At 35.9% G+C, this 25,659-nt stretch overlaps 1 protein-coding gene across 1 annotated transcript in view; it reads right to left on the bottom strand.

Annotated features, from left to right (window-relative positions):
- TNKS (tankyrase) overlaps positions 1-25,659 on the bottom strand; it is a 166,837-nt gene that overhangs the window by 9,319 nt on the left and 131,859 nt on the right. Inside the window, exons 13-24 of the mRNA XM_080659908.1 lie at positions 23,734-23,813; positions 20,499-20,644; positions 17,966-18,131; positions 16,355-16,574; positions 15,958-16,067; positions 11,800-11,988; positions 8,955-9,192; positions 8,275-8,357; positions 6,250-6,370; positions 4,947-5,044; positions 3,386-3,460; positions 1,489-1,594 (exon numbers count right to left, since the gene is read on the bottom strand). Coding sequence (XP_080516034.1) covers positions 1,489-1,594; positions 3,386-3,460; positions 4,947-5,044; positions 6,250-6,370; positions 8,275-8,357; positions 8,955-9,192; positions 11,800-11,988; positions 15,958-16,067; positions 16,355-16,574; positions 17,966-18,131; positions 20,499-20,644; positions 23,734-23,813 — 1,632 coding nt within the window. The remainder of the gene's footprint in view (positions 1-1,488; positions 1,595-3,385; positions 3,461-4,946; positions 5,045-6,249; positions 6,371-8,274; positions 8,358-8,954; positions 9,193-11,799; positions 11,989-15,957; positions 16,068-16,354; positions 16,575-17,965; positions 18,132-20,498; positions 20,645-23,733; positions 23,814-25,659) is intronic.

Genomic DNA, 25,659 nt, shown 5'->3' with positions numbered 1-25,659 from the left:
GTAATGCATTAGAAAGCTGGAATTGAATGTAGTTATTTGGGAAAAAAACAAAAAAAGAACCATCTACACTAATAAAAGAAAAAGATGCAAACTGACCGTACCTCCAAAACGCCCACCAGCCAATCAGGAGTGAGTATGCAAATTAATCTGGCAAAGACTGCGCGTAGGCCCTGAGCGGCTGGGGTCCCAGAAGTGCTGGGGATGGGCCAGGAACATCTGCTGTGTCGCCATGGTGATGCGGCGGATGTTCCCGCCCTGCCCCAGCTGCTTGCGCGTGCGCCAGCACCAAGTGGCAGCCCGGGTCCATGCCCCCAGCCCGGCGCCCACAACGCGGGGCTGGCTGCCGGCCTTGGGGGCGTGCCCCCCTGGGCCACGGGGATATACCCCTAGCCCAGTGGACACAACGCAGGGGGTCCTCTGAACATGAGCTGCAGAGGAAACACCTTTCCTTTTCTTTTTTAAAAAAATATATTTTACTGATTTTTTACAGAGAAGAGGGGAGAGGGATAGAGAGTCGGAAACATCGATGAGAGAGAAACATCGATCAGCTGCCTCCTGCACACTCCTCACTGGGAATGTGCCCCCAACCAGGGTACACGCCCTTAACAGGAATCAAACCTGGGACCCTTCAGTCTGCAGGCCGACGCTCTATCCACTGAGCCAAACCAGTTCGAGCGTAAACACCTTTTCTGACCGCTCATTGGCTAAGCTCCCTGTATGCTGCCACTTACAGTGTTCTTGGAAACTTGGGTAATAAGAATCCAAGAAGGTGATCTAGGGTTTTTCCACCACACTCCTGGAGGAAAAAATGAAGGTCCGCTGCTGGAGGGGCTAAAAAATGTCATATCCTGTCCTAGCTGGTTTGGCTCAGTGGATAGAGCCTCGGCCTGCCGACCGCAGGGTCCAGGTTTGATTCTGATCAAGGGCATGTACCTAGGTTACAGGCTCCTCCCTGGCTGGGGCCCAGGTCAGGGCTCATGCAGGAGGCAACCAATCAAAGTGTCCCTTTCACACTGATGTTTCTCTCTGTCTCTCCCTCTCGCTTCCACACTCTCTAAAAACCAATGGAAACATATCCTCAGGTGAGAAAAAAAAAAAAGAAAGGAAGAAATGTCATATCCTATGAAAGACACATCTTGAAAATGCCTAAAGAAAGTTGTAATTTTTTCATGGTGAAGGGACTGGAGTCCATGTTGATGAAAACACCTTGGTGGCTGCTGTGGCTGGCAGTGGCCACAGAAGTGGGGTGATGGGGCTGGCGCCTTCCCCTGATCAGCCCAGTCGCCTCCCACAGAGCGACCTAAGGGCTCCCAGTCTGTGAGATGGGGCAGGCTGGGCTGAGCCCCCACCCCCGCCAGTGCACAAATTTTGTGCACCAGGCCCCTAGTTTTTAACATAAGATGAATATAGTCAGTAACACAGGCTTTTCATTCTGCTGGGATTTGTGAAAGCTCGAGGGATGTCTGTAATTACTGGCATGATACTCACCATGAAATAACATGCGCTCATTGTGATGGTTGTGATTCTCTTCAGACACTTCCTTTTGTCTGTGACAGAATCGTTCCCTCAACTTCTTGTTGACAACTTTTTGAATCTTTAAGGATAAGGAAGAAAGAAGCCATTGAGTGTAATGTACGTTAATTGGCAGTTTATGATTTAAATTAAAAGTATGTTTTCCTAGAGGAAGGTCCAATTTTTGTTTTGTTTGCTTAAAACATCATTAAAAAACTAGAGGCCCGATACACAAAATTCGTGCAAGGGCTCAGCCCTCGCAGCCCCGGCTTCGTCCAGAAGGTCATCCGGAAGGTCTTCCAGATGGTTGTTCTGCTGTTCGGTCTAATTAGCATATTAGCTCTTTATTATATAGGATAATAAAGATGCCAGGTTAGTGTAATTCAGTTGATACCCTGGTTTTCAGTGACATACTTTTTTAAAAAAAATCTTTATTGTTGAAAGTATTACGTTGGTCCTCCTTTCCCCTCACCCCATTAACCTCTTAAGCTTGCTCCTGCCATCCCCTCCTCCTGTAGGCCCTTAATGCCCCCTTGTCTGTGTCCACAGGTTATGCATACAAATTCATTGGTTGATCTCTTCCCACCCACCCTCCTCTGTCTTCCCTCTGAAGTTCAACAGTCTGTTCATGCTTCTATGATTCTGGGCCTATTCAGTGACATAATTTTTAGGTATGGTTTTTGTTTGTTATTCTGCACTAGACCTGGCTATACCTTAGAGCAGTGGTTCTCAACCTTTCTAATGCCGCGACCCTTTAATCAGTTCCTCATGTTGTGGTGACCCCCAACCATAAAATTATTTTCGTTGCTACATAACTGTAATTTTGCTACTATTAATGAATCGTATGTAAATATCTGTGTTTTCTGATGGTCTTAGGCTCTACAGCAGTGGTTCTCAACCTGTGGTTTGCAACCCACAGGTTGAGAACCGCTAGCAGGGTCACCTAAGACCATCAGAAAACACAGATATTTACATTACGATTCATAACAGTAGCAAAATTACAGTTATGAAGTAGCAACGAAAATAATTTTATGGTTGGGGGTCACCACAACATGAGGAACTGTATTAAAGGGTCGCGGCATTAGGAAGGTTGAGAACCACTGCCTTAGAACTACCTGAGGAAAAGGAGGAAGAGGAGGAGAAAAGAAAGGATAAACGAAAGGAGGAGGAAAAGGGCATATCTGTAATACTTTCAAAAATAAAGATACATAAAAAAAAAAAAAAAGAGGAGGAGGAGGGAAGAGATTATTTCTAGACTTCTCCCCAGACTTATTGAATGTTAGGATACAGTGGCCTGTCAATATGTATTTTGCAAAAAGCTCCCTGGGTAATTCTGACGAGCACTGATATAACTTCCACAGGTCTATTAACCCTAAGGATTAAATCGATTCTCAACAGGTTTTATTCATCTTCATGATATCCCTTTGGAAAAAAGCATATAGCAGTCATTTATTCCATATTATTAATTAAGGAACTGAGATGAGGAGATATATGCATTCTGATATACTCACTGACTCTATTAGATGGGAAAATCCAGGCCTTTATTGCTACTTTGAAATGGTGATAAAAATGACTGTCAGCTATGGTCTGAATTGATGAATGAGCAGGGAGTCTCATCACCATATCTGCATCACCAATACCAGCTGACTTAGCCTTGTGTGTGTAGCTTTGATGTTTCCTGGGTGTCTTGACTTCTAATGAGGGTTAAGACTGTATCATAGTGAGGAGGGTGACACGTGACCGCAGGGCAACAGGTGAATGATCATCCTTGATTTGAAAACATGACTTTTAAACCCAATTTTAATCATTGTTTATATTTGCTTTTCAGAAAGCCTTGCAATCCAATTTTCATCCTGAAATTTTAAAAACTTACTCGAATGACATTATATCTATTGAAGATGCCGCCGGCATTACCACCATCTCTGTGTTCTCGAATCGTACTTTGCATCTACAGAATAAAATAAAATAACTTTCAAAAATATGCCAGTGTATATTCTAAAGATACTCTTTCTGTTGTTGTCAACATTTCAATTCTATTACATTGCTTCACTGATGAGTCTAACATTATAATAAATATGAGTCCACTATAAATTGATCAACAAGTTTAATAGATAAGTATTTCTGGTGAGAAAATAATCAAAACATAAATATTAAACAGCTACATTTTCTTTTCTTTTTTAAATAAAAGCTTTGAAAGATTTTTCAGTAAACACAATGGGGAAACAAAACATCACATTAAGTCACCTGCATGACTATTTAATGTTATTGAGAATGGAAGCAACATTGTGACTAAGTCCAACTAAAACTCCTCATATTCTATTAATATTTTACTGGACAAATGCTATAAATAAACAAAGAATTTTTTAGAAATCAATTTTTGTTTCCTAGATGAAATATTCCATATTCTACAGACCAGGGGGAAGTTGAATATCACATGTAACTAAGTGGAATAACTTTCTTCTCAACACTACTCATCCTTCTTCCACTTTCCAAATTAAAAAGAATTATTATAGAAAAGTAAAATGTTTTGAACACCTAAATTTCTCATAGAACTAACTCAAAGAGTTAATTCTCTAACTCACCACTCCATTTCTGAAGTTATTTACCACATTTTGACATTATTATCAGAATTTATTAACTACTAGGAGATTAGGCAGTAAGACGCTAGGAAACATGATGCTTTCCTGAAAAACTGGCTCAGGATGAGCTGAAATACTAGCCTAAGGTAACTGTCCTGAGTTTCCAGGATGGGAATATTAGGAACACTAATTAAAAAGATGAAAAAAACAAAAATGTAGGCATGCCTTTCCATGCAAAATAATGATATTAGGTATCTTGTTTATTCTGTGTCAGAGCGACGCAGAAGCCATTGGTAGAAAGGGAATCTCTATGGCACCCTTCTACCAGCAGGTTCGGACAAACTGCCTTACTATGGTGCTTTTAAAATCATTGTGACTGAAGAAATGGAAGGTGACTCCAGTCATGAGGCACACTTTCTATGCATATGTGAAAATTAGGCATATTATTTTATAAGCATGTTCTGTAACCCTACATAACAATCAAGTTGAAAATATATTTGCTATCTAGGAGGCAAAATCCTTCCTTACTCCATATCATTTTTAGGTAGCATTTCAGCAATATAAAAAAAATAGTCCTAATAGGGTCCTTACTTACATGGGTTTCAAGAAAGTCTACAGAATAAAAAGACAGATCAGAACCATCCACTGGAAACCCTAGGCTCACAATGTGAAGCCATGTGGCAGAGTTCTAATCCATAGTCCTATTCTAATTTTGGCACTATTCCACCACAATGGCTAAGGGAGACAGAATAATATATAGGCAAGTGTAAGTAAGTCAAAGTGAGACAAGCTTACCTAATCTCCTGGAAAAATAGGTTTCAGGAAAAGATAACTAAAAATTCTGAGGTACATTACCTCTTCTTCTACTGACTGATATTCCTTATCCTCTGGAGCAAGATCCAGCAAAATAGTTCCCTGATTAACACAGTGAAAAGTCAAATAAGGGTTGGTGCCTACAGGAAAGAAAAGTTAACAGAGTTAACAGGAGTCCACTCTATGCAGGTTCTATTTTAGGGAAAACTTTGTCATAAGTAATTGATATTTTGAAAGAAGTCTAAACTATTTTCATTTTGAACCTAATATGTACAATTATATAAATCAAGTACATCCAAAGACATGTGAAATAATGGAGATATGTTTGGGAGTCAATTTTATCTGTTCTTAAAGAGTTCCTTGTACATACAGCAGGGTTCAACAATTACTTGTCTAACTAAATTTAATCATGAACATTCATGAAGTTATGTTTGATACAAAAGAGAAACAGACTGTAATTATAATGTATTCAGGTCTAAAATATAAGAATTATCCTTTTCTAAGAACTCTGTGAGATGGCTTGAAATGGTCACTCAAAATAAGTTTAAAATACATTGTTATTATTAATTTCATTATCCTTATTCCTTCAATACAGATAAATAAAAAAGACTCAAGATCAAAACCACTGTTTAGTTTCATGTCATTCTCGCAATTGTATTAGCTCTGCAGACTAATTGACTAATTCCAGTTATTTCTTTTCTCTCCTCTTGCTTTCCTATAGTGAAAGCACTTCTAACAAACAGAGAAATGATAAACACGAAGGCATACAAAGAACAAAGATAGGAGGCTTGCAACAGCAAAGTGTGATGGCAAAAGACAGAGCTGACAGGTGTAAGGGAGGGAGAAAGGTTCAAGGTGAGGTAAGAGAGGAGGTCAGATTATGAAAAGCCATGTTGTAAATGTCTGACTTTATCCTAAAAGTAACAGGATTCTGTTGAAGGGTTTTAAGCAATGAAATGATATGACCCCAGTCATGTTGAAAGGAGTCTTCTGGTAACATTGCAGAAAAGGTACGGAAGGGAGGAGAAGGTGAAGGCCGAAGATAAGCTGGAAGGTGGTTGTGATATTCCAGAAGAGAGATGATGGTGACTTGGATTAGGTCACAGCAGTGGAAAAGGACAGAAGTGTAGATTCTGGAGACATTTAAGATATAAAGTTTGCGAGCGAGGGAAAATTGACTCAATTCCAACTAGAGCAATTAGAGGGAGAGCAAAGCCAGTAGGTGGGATGGGGAAGGCAGTTGAACACATGAGCTCTGGGGTCAGACCACCTGAGTTCAGATGCCAGCCCTGACATTTATCTTGTACCACAAATATCTGAAATTAATTTTTTCTGAATAGCTTACCTTGTTGTCCACCTAAGAGTCTTTCTACTCCTTTGATTAGTTTATGGCGGTGTCCATATGCATTGATGCCTATTTCTTTCAACTCTTCATGACCCATATCAGCCAATACATCTAGGGTAATCTGAAAAGTGAAACGAAATAAATTGATAAATCTTTACTAGTTCTTCAGATGATGAAAATTCTTCCATTTGTCTTCGATGCTATCTATGTATCTATTCAAATTAAGAAAATTCTTTTGTTTCCATTGTAAGCATGAACTTAAAATTTTCTTGATAATTTTATCAGCTTTCTGCTCACTTTAAATACTCCTTAATTGCTTTTAGTCAATGGGGAATTAAAATGGGACAAACAATGCTATAGAAATAAAAGATGATCATTGCTATATTTCCTTTTCATTTAAAAAAACTACTACCTTTTGCTTGCTTCAAGATACAAGAGGGAACAAACAGTAGGCCTGAACATGGGTAGCCAATGTGAATGGTGGGGAAATGGAAAGGTGTTTAGCACAATGAACAGAATGTGGCAAAGAGGAGTAAGCATATTAGGTAATTAGGACTTACAGAAAAGTAAGGAGGAATTCCCAGAGCTAAGATATATTCAAGCACAAAAAAAGGCTGCCTTACAAAGTAGTGAAATTTATATCATAAATATTTAGATTATAGATCATTTTATTTAGAAGCTATGTAAAGAATTCCAATTTGAAGATGAGAGTTGATGGATTTTAAGTTCTCTTATAAATTCTCAGATTTAACAATTCCTGAAGCCTAACGTACATTCTATTTTTGTACACGATAGTTATTGTTAATTTTTGGTTATTAATCCTTATAAATGCAGATGATTCAAAATTACCTAATTCTTTGGTTGACTAAAAGTAACTGTGACGGACTCTACTGCCATCGAGTGGCAGTGTTCTGAATGTACAGGGTGAAATCATGGCTGACCACATTTCTTGAGGGCTAAACATGCAATTTTCCAGCTCAGAAGAAACTGGTTCTGTGACCATCCAAATACTGCTTCACAAGAGTAGCCTTTGATTTTTTCTTTCCTTGGAAAACTGAGAAATCTTTTTTACAGATACCCCTTTTTGAACTCAAATGAGATACTTTTTATCTATCCATAGCTCCTCTACCTTTACACTTGTACATAACATTTAAAAGACTGACAAATTAGGCCTGGAGCTCTTCTGATTTTTATTGTTAGAATGAAATATTATATAATGAGTCTGATCTTCTCAGTACAACAAGCATTCATCACTCAGTCTTTGGAAATAATTTGCTATATTGCTCCTAAATGGCCATTTCACTTCCAATCACCCAAAGGAAGTTTTCAGCAGCCTTTAAAAAGCAACAGTTCTAAAATATACATCTTTGAGACAAACAGTTCATTATATAGTAGGAACCTTTATATGTTTAGCTAGATGGGATTTTAACATAATTTGGAACCATGCACAAGGTTTTCATTATTGACATCCCACTGTTTTCCTTATAAATATTCTAAACTTGAGTTCAAATAAGGACTGATGTAAAAACAGGATTTAATATCTATGTGGTAGCTTTAATTCATACAATGCTTAAGCTTTTCTGAATTAACACGTATAGTACATATCTGGAAGAAGCAGAAACCAGGTCAGCAAATTACAGTATTTGTCCATTATATAGCTCCAATCATAAAATAATTACCTCATTTATTCCTCACAATAACCCATCAATAATGAGTTGAATATGTGCCAACAATTTTTGGAAAGAAAATAATGATTTTAAAAAAATTCTTTTGAGGTGGTTTCATGGTCTAAGTTTTGACACGTTATCAAACATATTAAACCAGACTGCTTATATAGAAGTGACAAATAACAATGAAAGACTCCCATAATCTGTTAGACTATTTTGGGGAGAGATATAAAATACTGGATTTCTCCTGGCTTCTTTAGAAATTTGTGGGTATAAAAATAGCAGTTTAGAAACAAAAAAAAAAAAAAAAAAGGAGTGAAAAATAACTCTTAATATTAAAAGACTCAAGAGAGCTTACCTGTTCTGTTTCAAAGATGTCCCGAAGGTGTTCAAGACCAAGGCTTTTTAGAAATTGGCTGATATTCATATCAAGACCCGCAACTAAAACAGACATAAAGTTTTGGAAAAAAGTTTATCAATCTAAAGGAAGTTCCAATATTTTTTAAAGCCACAGCTCTCTGACACTGGTGGCTGTGCAGATAACTTTACATAGCATAAAATAATCCTAAATTTCATTCAGATACTTCAAGTTATTTCTGAATTTGGTTGAGAAGTAAAAGCAGTTTATCTTTATCAAATCAGTAGTATTTATATTAATTTTAATATTATAGTGCATAACATAGTGCTTTTAGTGTAATATTCAACTGTAGATATAAAATTCCAAATTTATCAGCTACCATTTTAGTTTTCATTCTTAAATAATCTGTTTTTCCTGATATATTTCAGTAATAAGACTCAGTAATGCTATGGTTGGAAATTGATGTATTGAGATATACACAAGTAAGAACAATGTAGATGCCAAGACATTCATTCTATGAAGACATATTTCTTATAAGCTGCTGTATATATGAAAACCTACAGAGAGTTAAGATATCTGTAAGTGAGGTGTTCAATGATTACCAATAGAAAAAAAAGGGAATCTGTTAATTAAAACAAAGAAAGAAAAGAACCAAATAAGTATTCCCAGGGCATACTCACCTTCTCCTTCCTTCCTTTCTGTGCCCGCTGCACCATCCCCTGTGTTGGATGCCCCTCCTACTGCCAATTCCGCTAAAGGGACAGTGAGGTTATCTATGCTGCTGGCAGCGGACAGGCAGGAGGGCGTGGATGCTGGTGAGATGAGAGAGGCACTCACTACGGTAGCCTGAGGTTTAAAACAGGTAGGTAAGGCCTCTGGGGGCATGGCATCTATCAGCAAAGCTCTGATATCGTCAGCCTAAAAGTGATACAAAAAAACACAAAAATACCACATTTTAAAGTGGTAAGCTTTTCATAAAGACCAAATACATTGTGAATTTTTTCTCCAGTAAATGCCTCATTATCTCCTATTTGTTTTTAGTCATTTCTTCCTCTTCCCTTCCCTCATCCACAGCTCCGAAGACTATAGTAGTTTCAGTAGGTAGAACTGGAGAAACTATTAATTAAAAAAGTATTTCATTTTTTGAGCACTGAATGTACAGTTTGAAGACTATAGTTAAGAACACTATTATATACTTGAAATTTGCTGAGAGTAGAGTAAGTGTTCTGGCCAGACTACAAAAAGAAAGAGTTAATTATGAGAAAAAAAATCTACGAATGTGAACTATATTGACTCCTGAAAACACTTTTAACATTAAGTGAAAAGCGTACACACAATTGTTCAGATTACATGTGTATTTAAAGGATATGCAAGTTAATGAAGATGTGAAGAGTTAAAAATATTTCATCTTTCATTTAAAAAAGCACATTTCGGAGTGTTGATTTTAAATCTTTGCTTTAGAATTAGTTTCCATATTTATTTACTGTATTTTGTTTATACTTAAGCAACTACAATAGTTTTTGTTCAGCTATTTAGTGCACACGATTTAATGCACAATTAAAATCTGTTGAAATTTTAGAGGAACAGTACTTTAATTTGGCTAGCTATTCATGAACTTTATAGTTTGTTTGCCATAATTGGTGTCAGAGGATGTGCCAGACAGCTCCCAAAGACAGCCAGACATTCATCCCTCTTCTGTATGCATGTCTGTTTCCCTTCTCTAGAATCTGGCTTGCCCATCAATTGCTATGACCAATAGAATGGAGAGGAAGTGATGGTCTGAGGCTCTGAGCCAGGATTTAAAAGGACTGACAGCTTCTATTTTTCCTTCCTTAGAAGCCATCCTCCATGCTGTAAAGAAGTTTGGGCTAGACTTCTGAGTGATGCATACCATGCAGAGAGGCCCTGTAGGATGAAAGGCCATCCAGGACACTGCAGCTTCAGCTGAGGTCCAGGTAAGGTAAGTGCACAGACTGCAAAACTACCTCGCTGAACCCAGTCAACTCACAGAATCACTGTATCAAGCCACTCACTCAATTTTGGTTAAGCTACTAAGTGTTTTAAAATCATTTGTTACTTAGCAATAGATACATGAAACAGAATGTGGCTTGGAAATGTATTTCCGGCTTAAAAATATGGTTAGTTATTGTGACCATTATTTAACTCCCTGATTTTCAGAAAGTTCAGGAAGATAATGAGTGTTTTAACTTTGTAGTTAAATAATATTTAACCACAAAAACTTAATTCTTAGTTTTGAAAATATTTCTATAGTATATCAGTTTATTTTTCCATCTTCAGAAGAATAATATATTGCCCAGAAGTAAATTTTTTCTAACTATCCCAAAGCCTCAGGTAAATTATCATGAATAACAGTTGCTCTGGAGCAGTGGTCGGCAAACTCATTCGTCAACAGAGCGGCAAACTGCGGCACGGCTCGCAAGCCGCAGTTTGCCGACCACTGCTCTAGAGCAGTGGTCGGCAAACTGTGGCTCGCGAGCCACATGCGGCTCTTCCACAAAATACCACGGTCTGGGCGAGTCTATTTTGAAGAGTGGCATTAGAAGAAGTTTAGGTTGAAAAAATTTGGCTTTCAAAAGAAATTTCAATCCTTGTATTGTTGATATTTGGCTCTGTTGACAAATGAATTTGCCGACCACTGCTCTAGAGTAATACACCTAATGTAAAAGGGATAAGATACTTTTGTGAGGGTAATTCTTTGAGAATACACTCTAAATATGTATTTTTCTATGATTCATCTTTTCCCTCCAAGATAAACATGGCAAAAAGAATTACATTAGCTTACACTACTCAGTTTTTCTTAACAGAGTTTTAAAATATATTTTAAAAAAGCAAATTAAAAAAATTTCAGAAGGAAGGAAGTCTGTTCTTATTCTAAGTGAAATATGCATTTCAATACTAAAGGCCCTGCTAGACCCTGCAACGTAATATCATCTTTGAAAGTATAAAAAGCAAGTGTGGGGTGGGCAGACTCAGCTTTCGGTGCATTGCCACCATGTGCCCACCATCCAGATATCATTGCTGACATGTACATATAAGGAACTGTTTGACATTGAAACAGGGACTCAGAACTGTTGGACATTGAAATTGGGACTCAAACATTTTTTGTTATTATATGTTTATTTCTAGTCTGCAGAGGCAAGATTTTTTAAACGACAGAAATGGGGAAAAAATAGATACAGAGGCAAAGAAGCATTGAACAGACTGTCAAACTACAGCGGGAAGGCAGAGGAGGTTGGGAGGGGGCGCTGTAAGAGATCAACTGAAGGACTTGTATGCATGCATATAAGCATAACCAATGGATACAAGACACTGAGGGGGGCGGGCAGGTAAAGGCATGTACTGGGGGTAGGGGAGGCCGGGGGGGAGGTCAATGGGGGGGGGGGGGGAAAGGACACATATGTACTACTATTTGTAATACTTCAAACAAACAAACAAACAAACAAACAATAAAGAAATAAATAAAATTAAAAAAGCAAGTGTGAGGATTTTGAAATGAGGACTTACTGTTGCCAGATCTAAGGGTGTCTGACCTTCTTGGTTCTTCATAGTTGGATCTGCTCCATGCGCTAGGAGGAGGGCACATAACTGGGTCCTTCCTTTTTGGGCTGCTTCATGAAGAGGAGTAAAAGCCCACTTATCTGTTGCATTTACACATGTGTTGTATTTTATCAATAATGCTGCTATGTCCACATGCTGAAGAAAAGAAAACGATGTGAAGAGTTAAGAAAGATTACCTGGTAAAGCTCCATCACATACACTTTCTTTATTTCACATTTCATTCCCTCTAGATCTCTACGAAGACGTTTATTGTATAAAAGGAGTATTTACCCTACCCCCCTCCCTGTATTCTGGACTACATCCTTCCTTGCCTCCTCCAGGATATCAGTTCCACAATTATTATTTTATCCTGTAGTCCTAATTCTTCATGGGAAAACTTAACATTTTTATTTAGCCTTCTAACATATTCAGGCCTATCTTAAAAACAAACATTTCTCTTCTGACCCATTACTAGTGTAATCTGGTCTATTTATTAAAATACTCATCTCAAAGCTTCTTAGCCTTTGGGAAAGTAACACAACACAACAAAACCATATTTTACAAAAACTAGTCTGTCACATCCAAAATAACATGGGGGAGGGGTGGGGTGAAGGAAATGTCAGCAGCAGACACATTAGCTAATAACCTGGGCATGAGATGATGAGATCCTGAACTGTGGACTGTGCTGGTTGGAGAAGAAAAAAGAAGAGCTAAATCTGAGAAATTTTGAAGGGGAAAAAATACTGGCTTTTAGAAAGACAAATTAACTACAGAGGAAGGAAAGAAGAAAAGTCCTTTGTAGGAAAAGTTTACGTAGGAACCTATAATAATAAAAGAGTAATTTGCTAATTAGACCGGACAGCACAACGACCTTCCAGGAGTCCTTCCGGATGACCTTCTGGATGAAGCCGCGGCTGCGAGGGCCGAGGCAAGGTGCCACGGCTGCGAGGGCCAAGCCCCTTGCACAAATTTCGTGCATCGGGCCTCTAGTGAAACTGTAAGAACAGTAAGGTTCACTTGGCATGTCAAAGTTTTTGAGGTAAAATATCAAAGCCATGATGTTCTGTAAATGGTCAGACACAAAAGGTTGGAGCACAGATAAGAAGGCATCAGTTATTCATTCACTTACCCACTCCCCCATCAACCAAACATTTATTGAACACCTACTAAGTGCTTAGCACTGGAGGTAGGAACTCCAGGGGAATGACAAATTGGAATATTGAGTTGAAAGCTATAGCTACTTGATAAATGAGCTCATTAAGAAAAGGAAACAGAAAGATAATCACAAGGGGGATAAAGCCTTAAGAACAACAATATTTTGGGAAAGGAGAGTGGAAGACAAAGGGACAATAAGAACAGTAGGACTAAAAAGAGGGAGGACTATGAAAAACAATGTAGGGGAAAGTTTCAGGAGAGTAGGTTCTCTCAAATAATACCAAAGGTTTCAGCTTCTTTAGAAAGTCCTTATAAAACAAGCTTAAAACAATGGATTATGCAAAGGTGATACTGATGCAATGATTAGGCTTTTGACAATAATAAAAATTAACTTTATTCTTATATACACATTTAAGAAAGGATACGAGCTTGGTTACCACTAAAGTACTTCTGAAATCTTTTGCAACACCAATATTCTATAATCTTTGTGCAACTGGCACATTGGTGTTCTTTATGGATACATTTCCTGGAATAACTTAATTACTTTAAAATATATATATGTTTTTAGTGATTTTTTGAGAGAGGAAGGAAGAGGGATATATAGAGAGAAACACTGATGAGAGAGAAACATCATCAATTGGCTACCTCCTGCACACCCCTCACTGGGGCCTGAGCCCACATCCTGGGCATGTGCCTTGACGGGGAATTGAACTGGTAACCTCTTGTTTCCTGGGTTGACGCTCAACTGCTGAGCCACAACAGCCAGGCTAACTTGGCTACTTTTGATAATTAACTCAGAAGAACATTATCTGTTGAGAATAAATTTCTAACTCATGCTATTGCTCAACGTCAATATATTGAGTTATCTGAACTGAATTTCATGAGAATGGGAAGAGATGGTGAAGGGGAAGACAAATATCCCAAGATGGGATATGTTTTTTCCTAAAGACAATTTTGGCTCTCTTGAAGATACCCATTTCAAAAAGAAAAGGCACTTTTTTTTCCCTGAGGTACCATTAAAGATATATATATATATAATACAAATACTTATTGATTTTCAGAAAGGTAATTTGAGAAAACAAAGAGGAGGAAACTTATTAGAAAATACAAATCAGACAATTTCTAATAAAGCTTCCATATTTACTTTGACAATATAAAGACTCCCCCCCCCCCAAAAAAAAAAAAGCATAATCAGGGGAGAATTACTGAGAACAGGACATTTTGTGATATTTTCGGGATTTTGAATGATATCATCATTATAAAGCTAATCTTAACACAAAGATAAAAATAGGCACCATCTATAGTACTATGTCAAAATCACTTAAAACAGAACAAAACCTAGTCATTTATCTCTTTTATTAGAAGGATACATGTTAGTTATTTTGTTTAGTTAACCCAAAAGCATGGGATTATTTCAAGCTTCTTTACAGTAAGGTTACAACTTAAATTGTGTTTCTGATATTAATTTTACTCTACTCCCATGGTTATTGAAAGAATAATACAATTTGGTAGACTAATTTTCACAGGCTTCCAAAATTAGGTAGTCCAACGAAAATTATGTGTATGTGTATAAAATGTATTACATAGATGGTATGTATTATTAAATTTCCTTTAAATCTATACTTTATGCTTGGGGAAACCAGTTACAGGTTTTTAAAATTTGCTGACAAACGCCTGAAAGAGTGATAAATAAAAAGGAGTATATTACTACCTATGTACACTAAAAACACAATTATTAAGTTTTTTAAAAATCTATACCACTGAGGCAAAAATAGAAACTGAAATTTAAGGCTGACAAATGCTATAAATAAGCTACAGGTCACTTCTATACAACAGATAAGAATAAACTGAACTGGCAGGCCTAGAAAGGGAACTGAACTCCTAGAATGTTTCTAGGAGAAACAGTCCATTTAATATGGTTTCAGAATCCAGCTTTAAAATATTTTAAATGACAAATACAATGTGAAAAGCGCCCTAATTTAACTTAAGAAAGGTGGGAAGCAGGGAGAAGAGAAACATGCTTGGTTTTTGCAGGGGGCATGAGGGGATCAGGATATTCTCATTCTGAAGGGCAAGGAAGAAGAGAGTAAGAGAATATGGAAATCCCGGTGACTAGTTTTTATTTATAGTTTGTCAGGTGTTGGCAAACCTGGACACTGTCCTCATCAGTAGTGATCCCAACTGTGAGAACCCCTGGTACACACAATCTGGCATCTGTGAGTTTTATAACCCAATAGGGACTAAGTGGATGAGCAGACAAGCACAGCAGCGTTCATGCTCTTCCTGTGTGATTCACTGGGCCTGAAGTGGCTCATAGTGACTCCAGGCAGTCAGTGCCAACATATGGCACCAAGGCAGCCAATACATTCCTCTTCCTCTTTTGGCTGATGATTAGTTACAGTGCTTTGAGAGCATGGCTGGACTTTCACTGTGGGCTTTTAGCTAGTCAATTCAAATTCTATGAAACTATATAAACCAATAGCTCAACCATTTATTTGGTTATTTTAAAAATGTGGATGATAAACATAAGCAACCACAATTTCCATACCTACAAAGGATTCCTGGTTTTTATAATTTCTAAAATCTACTTGTGGTAGAGTATTATTTGTATCAATAAGTATTAATTGAGCAGCCATTATACACCTATGATCTTCTATAATAATAAAAACGTAATATGCTAATTAGACCAGATGTCCTTCCGGAAGTCCTTCATTCCGGACAAAGCCGCAACGGGTGAGGGCAGGGATCAAGGCCCTTGCACAAAATTTCGTGCATCGGGCCTCTAGTTGTACTATAAAAAGTGTGGTCCTTGGCCAAAAAGAGAGTTGAGCTTAATTGGGAAGGCTAGAAAAATTCTGAATAGAAAATTATAATTGTGCTAAATTATCTACTTATTTCATACATAGTATACATTTAACAAAACAGTAAATGTCAGTAAAGTTTTCTAGACTTGAACTTTAGCATGCTCACCCCATAGGATGCTGCATTATGAAGAGGAATTAAGCCACCTTTGTCTTGGGCATTAACATCTGCTCCATGCTCTAGAAGATATTCTGCTACTTCCAGGTTATTGTAGCCGGCTATTCGAGTAAAAAAAGGCAAACATGTCAGCTTAAAGGAAAAAAAAATTGTATATAAATAATAAGGATCGGAAAAATGTTCAAGTTGTAATACTTTTTGCTTTAAAAGCTAATACTATTATTACATAATTAAGAGACTTTACAGTAAAAAATTATATAAAATTATGCCAATCAAAAGCATTTACTAAGTAGTACTCTTTATGCTCAACATTCCTTTCATCTCCCAGTAATCTGTATTAGGTACCAAAGAAGGGACAAGGAGGCTTAGGCATGCTCATGATGCTTACCTGCCAGGTGCAGAGGGGTTGAGTTTCTACCCTGGGTGTCTCTGCAGTTGATATTCTCTGGGGTGCAGAGTTTTTGCACTCTTGCCAGGCAGCCCTTCTTGGCAGCATCCAACAAGGCAGCATCTCCTCTCAGTAAGTCCTGAATATCTGTGTCTCCTTCTTTAACCAAATCTAACGGTGTATTTCCATCTCTGTTCTTCTTAGTTGGATCTGCTCCATGCTAAAAGAAAAAAAATGGGTTTGTACTTTCTGAAGTATCTTTCTTCAGGTTTATTTATTTAACTTCACCTTCACTCATCCAAGGAAAGTTATCTATTCTTCATGCATTTTGAACAGAGGAAGTATCCTGTTTTATTTTTCAAATTCCCTACTTAGCAGTATACTGGATCAACTTTCTAACTACTACTCAACCAAAGCCCTAAGTCTAAGGATGGTGAAATGGCGAAATACTAAGTATCTTTTACTTTTCATCCAATATACTTTCACAGACTCCAAACTGTCTTTAGAAACACCGTTTCCTTTTAAGAATAGTCTGGATGTTAATTTTGATCAGATTTCAATTACAGAAAGATATTCAGTGAATATCATAAAAAAGAAGTAAAAAGAGGAAGACACACAGGTAGAAAAGTACTTAATTCTAAATGCAGAAGGAAATTTGGTAATTTTAAAATATTTTTATTGTAAGTCTTAACACCTATCATGAAATTAGGCATAAATGTATTGACAATTAATTTGCTTTTAAGAGTTTAATCATATATACTATGAAATAAAGTAAATAAAAGTTAAGAATCTTTATTATGACAGTCTGCTATTGGCCCACTGGAGAAATTTGAAAGATACAAGATAGACAATGAATTCACAGTGACTTACTAACCAGTGATAATAGAAATGTGCATCAAATACAGTGTTATTCTCAATACTCATAATAATATATTTGATGGCATAAGAATGGTGGAAGAAGACTTTTATTTATATTTAACCCAGGACAAGTTTTTCTCTAGTTAAATAAAAAGGGAGAGAGAGAGAGAGAGAGAAAACTACATGTCTGGTCATTTTTCACATCCTTTAAAAAGAACACAAAATTATTTAGTTTCATATAACTACTAGTTCTACTATTTCATGTATATATCAAAAATTTATATAAATAACTTTGTTTAGATTATCTTACATTTTAATTAAAATCTGATTTTAAAATAAAGTTTTTATAAGATATATAGTTAAATAATGTTTAATAATGAAGAATGAGTTTGTTAACAACAGCCAGTAAAAAAAAAAGTCAAACTTGATAAAAAAAAACTTGTTTTTCCTTACAAAATGTTTTGATATTAATACTCTAAGTATTAGATAAGCAATGCAAACTAATTCAACTCTTTCCAAAACCTACCTTGATGAGCTGTAATTATCTGAACTTAATCAAATCAGTTGAAGGCACTTCAGACACTACTCAAAGCTATGCAAGTATCGTGTGATGCCACACTTAAACATCCCCCAAAAAGGAAAGTGGAAGCGTCTCTATAGCACTTATTGTACATAACAGAATTTACCCTGATGTAATTTTATATACTAACCAAAAATAAATATAATTACTTTATACTTTTTAAAATTACATACTTTTAAAAGGAGCTTGCAGATTTCATATTTTCCTTTAGCTGCTGCTTCATGTAGAGGGGTAAATTTCCATAAGTCCGCCACATTGACAGAAGCCCCATGCCTTACTAAAAGCTCAGCTACCTCATAGTGTCCATATGAACAAGCATTATGAAGGGGCACCAGGCCACTAAACAGAAGAAAATTATTTTTAAGACATATGATAAACCTTTTGAGTTAAAATGATACTTATGAAAATAATAATGAAATTCTTCTATAACATTGACCATACTAAAGACTCACTTAGAAAATTCTCCTCTGGTCTTGAAGATATAGTCATCCATTTCCAAGTGAGAATTAATAATTTTTAAAATGTCCCTTTCAATATAAAAACTTTCCATAGTTTCTTGGTGAAGGATATAAATTCAGCAATCCTTATCCTTAAAATACATATTCAGGGGTCCTCAAACTTTTTAAACAGGGGGCCAGTTCACTGTCCCTCAGACAGTTGGAGGGCCGGACTATAGTTTAAAAAAAAAAACTATGAACAAATTCCTATGCGCACTGCGGGCCCGGGACGAGTTGGCTGCTAAGCAGGACAGGCACCAGCACCCGGCGGGCTGGATAAATGTCCTCGGCGGGCCGCATGTGGCCCGCGGGCCGTAGTTTGAGGACGCCTGAATATCCTTGAAATACACACACACACACACACACACACACACACACAGAAAAAGGTTCCATCACAATACTTTCTTTTTATTTATTGATTTAGAGAAAGAGAGGGAGGGAGAGGTTGATTCTTGTATGTGCCCTGACTGGGGATGGAACTGGCAACCTTGGGTATTGGGATGATGCTCTAACCAACTGAGCTAACTGGCCAGGGCCTCCATCACAATACTTTTAATTTAGGTTTCATCCTGGCAATATACAGCAACACTACAAAGTGATTTTAGGAATAACTACTCAATATTAAATTTATCATCTCTCAAATTTTCTCCCATTTGGGTTTTCCTAACAATAACTGCAATCTTAGAAAATGTACAATGCAATTTAGGTTATTTATTTAGGCAAATTCTACCTTTAGGTTTTGGTTTTTATTTTTTATGTTTTCTGTGCAACGGTTTATTTAGGTGCCAAGCAATGAAAACTCAAAATCTAAGTGACAGAGAAACTTAAGTACTTGTTAAAGAAAATAATGGTGTGAACCATAAACTCCAGTCAGATGAGAGAATCTAGCTGCCTCATTATGAGCAAACTATTCTGAGATGACTATAAGTTCTGATGAGAAGGCAGCTGATAGTCTAGGGACCAAAAATGTTCCCATAAAAAAAAGGTGCATCAAAAGGGTAAGTTTAAGTTGCACTTAAGACATGGAACAAACTAGGTACAAGTGCCTTTTTATTTAGAGATCATGCTTTTTTTTTCTTTTTAATGTTTTGAGATCAAAATTCTAATTGCTAAAATGGGCAATATTAACAAATGTTGCTCTCCAGTACACTGTACTACTTTGAAAGAGCTAGTGATAGTATTACTGAATACTTATGTCTGATGTGTCCCATAACAGTTAATTGAAATCTAAGTTGTACGGTTTAATTCTATAGTATTGTATAGAAAGGTGCTTACTTATTTATATTTTGAGATGATGTGAAATTAACTCAGAAGAAGCTCATTTCAATTAAAACTTCCTCTTGCATTTCTAAATAGCTTTCATGGTTGCTTTAAAAACTCTGTCTAGCCCTAGCTGGTTTGGCTCAGTGGATAGAGTGTCAGCCTGTGGACTATAAGGTCCCGGGTTCTATTCCAGTCAAGGGCACATGCCAGGGGTGACGGGATCAATCCCCAGTAGGGGGCATGCAGGAGTCGGCCAATCAATGATTCCTCTCATCACTGATGTTTCTATTTCTCTCTCTCCCTCTCTCTTCCTCTCTAAAATCAATAAAAATATATTTAAAAAAACACACAACTTTGTCTAGATAAACAGAAATAATTTAGTAAAACTAATATAAAAATATGGATGTGAATTAGTAAAAAAATGTTTCTATTTTAATACTGATGACTTTGAGATGGATGGCTTCTTTTGGAAGAGATTATACATTTTTATGGCAAAACAAGGGATAAACAATAAATTATAAACTATATAAACACATTCATACTATATACAGGCATTAAAAGGATGAGATAAACTATTAAATACTGATATGGAAAGATATTCAAGATATACTACTAGATGAAAAAAGCAAATTGCAAAGCAAACTGTCTGGAATGACATTATTTATGCTAGAAACAACCACAAACCCCACAACAGCATACACACTAGTACATGCAATTAAAAAATTGGGAGGATTACAACAAAATTTTAATGTTGTAATTAATCTCTAAGAGGTGAATTTTTACTTTCTATACTATACATTTCTATGTTTTATTTTTTAAACTTTAAAACACATGCATTACTTTTTTTTAAATAGGGAAAACAATCAAAGACTTCAAAAATATTAAAATACTTTTTTTTTTAAGTCTCAAAAAAATGAATCCCAAACAGCTGGATTCTAACACATACCCTTTGTCTTTGGCGTGGACGTCGGCACCGTGGTGTAGAAGGTACTCCACAACAGACACACGATTATAGCCTGCCGCAAAGTGTAAGGGTGTAGAATGCCGGCCCTCTAAATCTCGGCAATTCACATTTTGGGGGCTGCAAAGTTGCTTTTATGGCACATACACACAGACAAACATAAGAAGAACATTAACATTTAGTCACAGACTTTGCTCCAAAATACTACAGGTATCTGGATAACTTGTAATTTTCTAATAAATATTTATTTCCAAAGATTAGGTAATACAAGTGATGTTTAAAAATCAGTACTATGTCTAGAAATATCCTTACTATTTACAGAGCAATTGACTCACAAAATCATAATAAAAAGGAAAAAACCATAATAAAGCAAGCATTTGCAAGGCAACTGATGCCTTACTTTTTCATCTTTATAAGGCTTTTGCTCCCCAAGACTGCTTGTCACAGCATTTTTGCATGCTCTTAGCCATTCTTCTCTCAAATAAGAGCAACCCCACTTGACTGCAGAGTTACCTAGAGTTCTTGTCTCCTCTGATGGGGCGAGAAAAAAGGATCTGGAAAAACTGTATTAATTCTGCTTGGGCCACACACTTGGCCCTTTGATCCAATATAGAGTTTGCTTATTAATAAGTGACAAAGTTTAGTTTGAAAAAAATAATCTGGTATGACTACCAATGACAATATTGCAAATGGCCTTTCTTAAAAAACAAAACAAAAATACAATAAAACCAACAAAGCCATGCAGTCCAGAGTGCTTTACTTGGTCTTTGGGGGATGTTTGTCTAACTCTACAAGTCAAACTGATTCTAATCATATTCTAATTTTTGGTTGTACTTCCACCTCTTTCAGCTATGCCCTCCAAATCTCTCCTCTATCTCCTCTTCTCCTTTTGAATGTTACCATTTCAGTACCAACTCCACTCTCCTTGATTACAAGCAGTAGAAGCAAAGTAAGGGCTGACAGGCTGCATCACCAGTGGTGACAGATGAATTACAACGATACTGGAACAATCATCTACAATTTGTAAAAAATGTCATATTCTTTCAGTAAATTGCTATCTGTGAAGTTGATCATTATCTCCATTTTATAAATAAACCAAGGCTCAGTGAGGTTAAGTGAAGTCCTTTTTCATGGAGTTGGTAAGGAGTAGTAAAGACTGAGGCCCTGTTTTCCTGATTATTAATCTCCTGATCTTTTCGGTGCACGGCTGGCTAAAAATGAAGAACCTGTTTCTATTGATATACTCAGTAGGGGCTTTCACACTGGTAGGGTGAAAACAGGACTTTTCAGACGGTACAATTTTTACATGACAGAAACAAGCCTGGGCAGTATTAGGGAGAGCCTACAATCGCATCAACTCTGTGGGAAAGCACCAGACTCTAACTTCTGAAGAACATTATCATCTGGCCAGGTCAAACATCTTATCTTTTCATGACAAGTGAGTCTGTGGCTACATTAACACATAAATTCGAGAATAAAAAAATACAATTAAATAGAAACGAATAAATTAATACATAAACTGAAAAGAAAGGCTGCAAAAATTGCTAGTAAACATCAGTGGTGTCTTACATGACTGAAGCACTTACTCTTCTGGTTCTTATTTTCTAATTTAACTTTTTTTCTCCCCAGAGAATACTGGCAAAATAGGAATGAGGGAGGAAATGAAGAAACACAACTCATTTTACCAGGTTACAAAAATAAAGCCCCATTCTGATTAAATACTTGCTTTTCAATATTTGGAAGTTTTTTATTTTCTAGTCTGTTTTACTTTCTTTTTGAATGGCAAAGCAATTTCACATCCTTTCTAGCTGCTTTATATAATGTCAAATACGTTACTCAGCAAACAGCTTTTCTTCTAATATCTAATTTCTAATACTTTCTAAAACCTCTAGGGAAAGAAATTTATGCAGCCTAATTCTCACTTAATTTGTGCTTTTTCTTCTGCCATTTTGATTCCATTCAAAAAAATATAGTTGGTCCTTTATTGTGAATAGACTGTTTAAGAAACCTGAAAGCTGCAGTATATTTACACACAAAAGATAAGGAATTTTATTAATTTATTATATTAAAAAAAGTTTTAATTTCATTATAATGGGTACATGTAGCAATTCTAGTGCGGAGATTACCATGCTGTAACACAGAAAAGGAATCCTAATCATTTTTTATATTTAAACATTTTCCTTTATTAGGATACACTTCAAATTACAGAGTATTTTTAAGAAAAAAAACCCCACAAAAGACGCACACACACCCGCCCTGCCCCCGTAATTTTAGATCTAAGAAAACTTGAAATTTTCTCTCCAGTGGCTATTTATTTACTATTTTCCTTTAAATAACTTAGATATTATAAGATGAAAGAGAGATTGAAAGTGACCACATATTAAAACAGAAATAAAATTTCTAGGCCACAGAGCTTAAAAAGTGTATACTGTCATTTTCAAATAGTATCTGTCATCAAGAGTGCTAAAATTAGTTTACTAAAAATCACAAAAATAGAGTTGGCTTATTAATAAGTGACAAAGTTTAGTTTGAAAAATATAATCTGGTATGATTGCCAATAACAATATTGCAATCGGCCTTTCTTAAAAAAACAAAAACAAAAAACAACAACAAAATCAAAAATTATATCCCTTTCTGCTATCTTTATCTCTACATGCATGATTGTAGATGGGAAGTATGTATGTTTTTAAAAGTATATTTGATATTAGAATATACTTTTTATTTGAGAAACATTAAATTTATAACCATTGTTTCTATACCACAAATAAAGATTGATAAAATTTTCTTAGCAAGCAGAGTTACATAAAAAGGAAAACCCATCTTCTGCATATAAATAATTCCTAATGGTTGCAGGATCATTCTTTCCCAGAGCCAATGTGAGAATCTCTTGGAAAACTTGAAGAAACATTGTTTTAAATATTATTGTACTATTACCTGGGCTTGAACTAGCTTAGAAATTTATGAACGCAGCCAAAAGTAACAATTTGATTAATGTAAGTGAAAATAAAAGAGCTATCACATAACCAGAAGAAAAGTGACTAAAAAGGAGTTTAATGGATGTAAGGCACATACTAGGAAATTTTTTGTGGTTAAGAGATCTCTCTTGTTTATACACCTATTCTGCTCATCTCTTTCATTGTAGTTTCACTCAGAAGCTTAAAATGAAATGGTTAGCAAAGATTCAATAGTGCTACTCAATACATTAAAAGCATTAACTTACCTTCACAGTTTCCAAGTCTCCAGCTTTAGATGCCTCTAAGAGTCGATAGTCAACATCAGAAGTACGCATAGGTGTACTTTCTGCATAAAAGGAAAGACTAGTGTTGGCTTTCAAGGAATCACAGAGTAGTTAAAGAGGGTAAATTATTTGGTGAAAACAAAGAGAGAGATTAAGGGATCAGATTCTGAGACCTATCTTTTTCAAACAAGAGATAAGTGGTTTCTTACTTTAATCTATATCCATCTCATCCTAAGCCAAATTTAAATAAATTCTAAGACACATAAATCTGTCTCCAACCCTACTACTCTATTCTTCAAACTTTCTGGTCAATACTTGGCAAAGGGGAATGAAGATACAAAGGACTATGAGATCATGATCATCTTCATGATTGATTGGTCTTACAAAGTGTTGTAGCAAAGCTTTGCCATGGATTTTGTTATGCAAACCTAGGGAAGCCACTCAACTTTCAGTAATTAATGTTTAGCCTTTCTTTTGGGCCTCAGTTTCCTCAATATGAAACAGAAGTACTACTCCTGAAATCAGTGATCTTGGAAAACATAATCAGTGTACAAAAAAAGGCCTACTAAAAAAAAGTAATTTAATTCACATTTCTTGAGTGGCTTTAGGAAAATACAATTCAAAATGTCTGTAAAATGGAAGGTGTGATATAAATACTAAGTAGAATATAATTAAATTAGGCTGTTAAGTCTATAAGTATGAGGCTAACAAATGGAGTCTTTTGATTACTCCAATATAAACAAAACAAAAATGCATTAAACATTGACCTCAATGAAAATGTTAAAAAAAAAACCACACGAATGTACTATATCACTCAAAATACATTTATGAACAGTAAGTGTGACTTTTATAATGTGTACACACATTCAGATAATAGAAAAAAAGGACTGAAGTCCAGGAGAATGGGTTTAGACTGGGCTCTATTAACTGTGATAGACAAATCACCTAATAGCTTAGTTTTTGCACCTATTAAGTGATTGCTGGTTTCCCTTAAATTCCCTTTCAGATTTAAGATTGCATTACTTTATGATTAGAGACATTTTTATTCAGTCCTCTGTGCAAATGGGAAGATTTATTGATGCTAAAAAAAGGTTTTAGATTTCAGAGGAAATACTTCTCTTTCTGTTCTAAAGTCCTACGTTCAGGAAAAAGGTTTTTACAGAGTGAGTTATGAGAACTCTTCAACGGAAGAGAAATTGAATTTATTTAGTCATAATAATAATAGCAGATAAAATAATATTAAAGGGAGGAAAGAATAGAGGATTTCATCTAATAAAGTACATTTTTGAAATTTCAAAAATTATTTTTCTTTAAAAGAGAGATTATTACATTTGTTAGTTAGGAAGCACTGAGGAAGGGAATTAGGTTTTGCTCATCTTTAATATTCCTTTTTACATGGAGATCATTCAGAAGACATTGCTGAACTGACTTCCATGCTATTCTACTTTGGGTCAATGATGTCAAATCTTAACTCTTTGGTTTCCCCTATTCTGTCTTTCATGTCTCATTTGCCTCCATTCTAACTGTGCATGACATTACTGCATTTAAAGGGGCGCATATTATGTCCCCAATGACAGTGATTCTGGTAGTTGGTCAAACTCATTGAAACAGCCTTAGGAAATCCATAGATCATATTTTTAGTTTATCATTTCAACAGAATAAAATGACAACTGTTTATGTACATAGCATTAGAACTTCAGATATTTTCTGATTCTAGCATTTGAAGGATACAATTATATGGCTGAATTTTTAAATTCTAAAAACGACTTGAAATTGGCACACCTGTCTTGAGGCAGACTGATTTATAAAAGATATAATTTTACAATCAAACAAAAACTGTTATGCTATATAGTAAAACCCTAATATGCAAATCGACTGAACAGTGGAATAACCGGTGTCTATGATGCG

This window comes from Plecotus auritus (genome assembly GCF_963455305.1).
Source record: "Plecotus auritus genome assembly, chromosome: 3".
Lineage (NCBI taxonomy): Eukaryota > Metazoa > Chordata > Mammalia > Chiroptera > Vespertilionidae > Plecotus > Plecotus auritus.
This window is presented reverse-complemented; position numbering and strand designations above follow the sequence as displayed.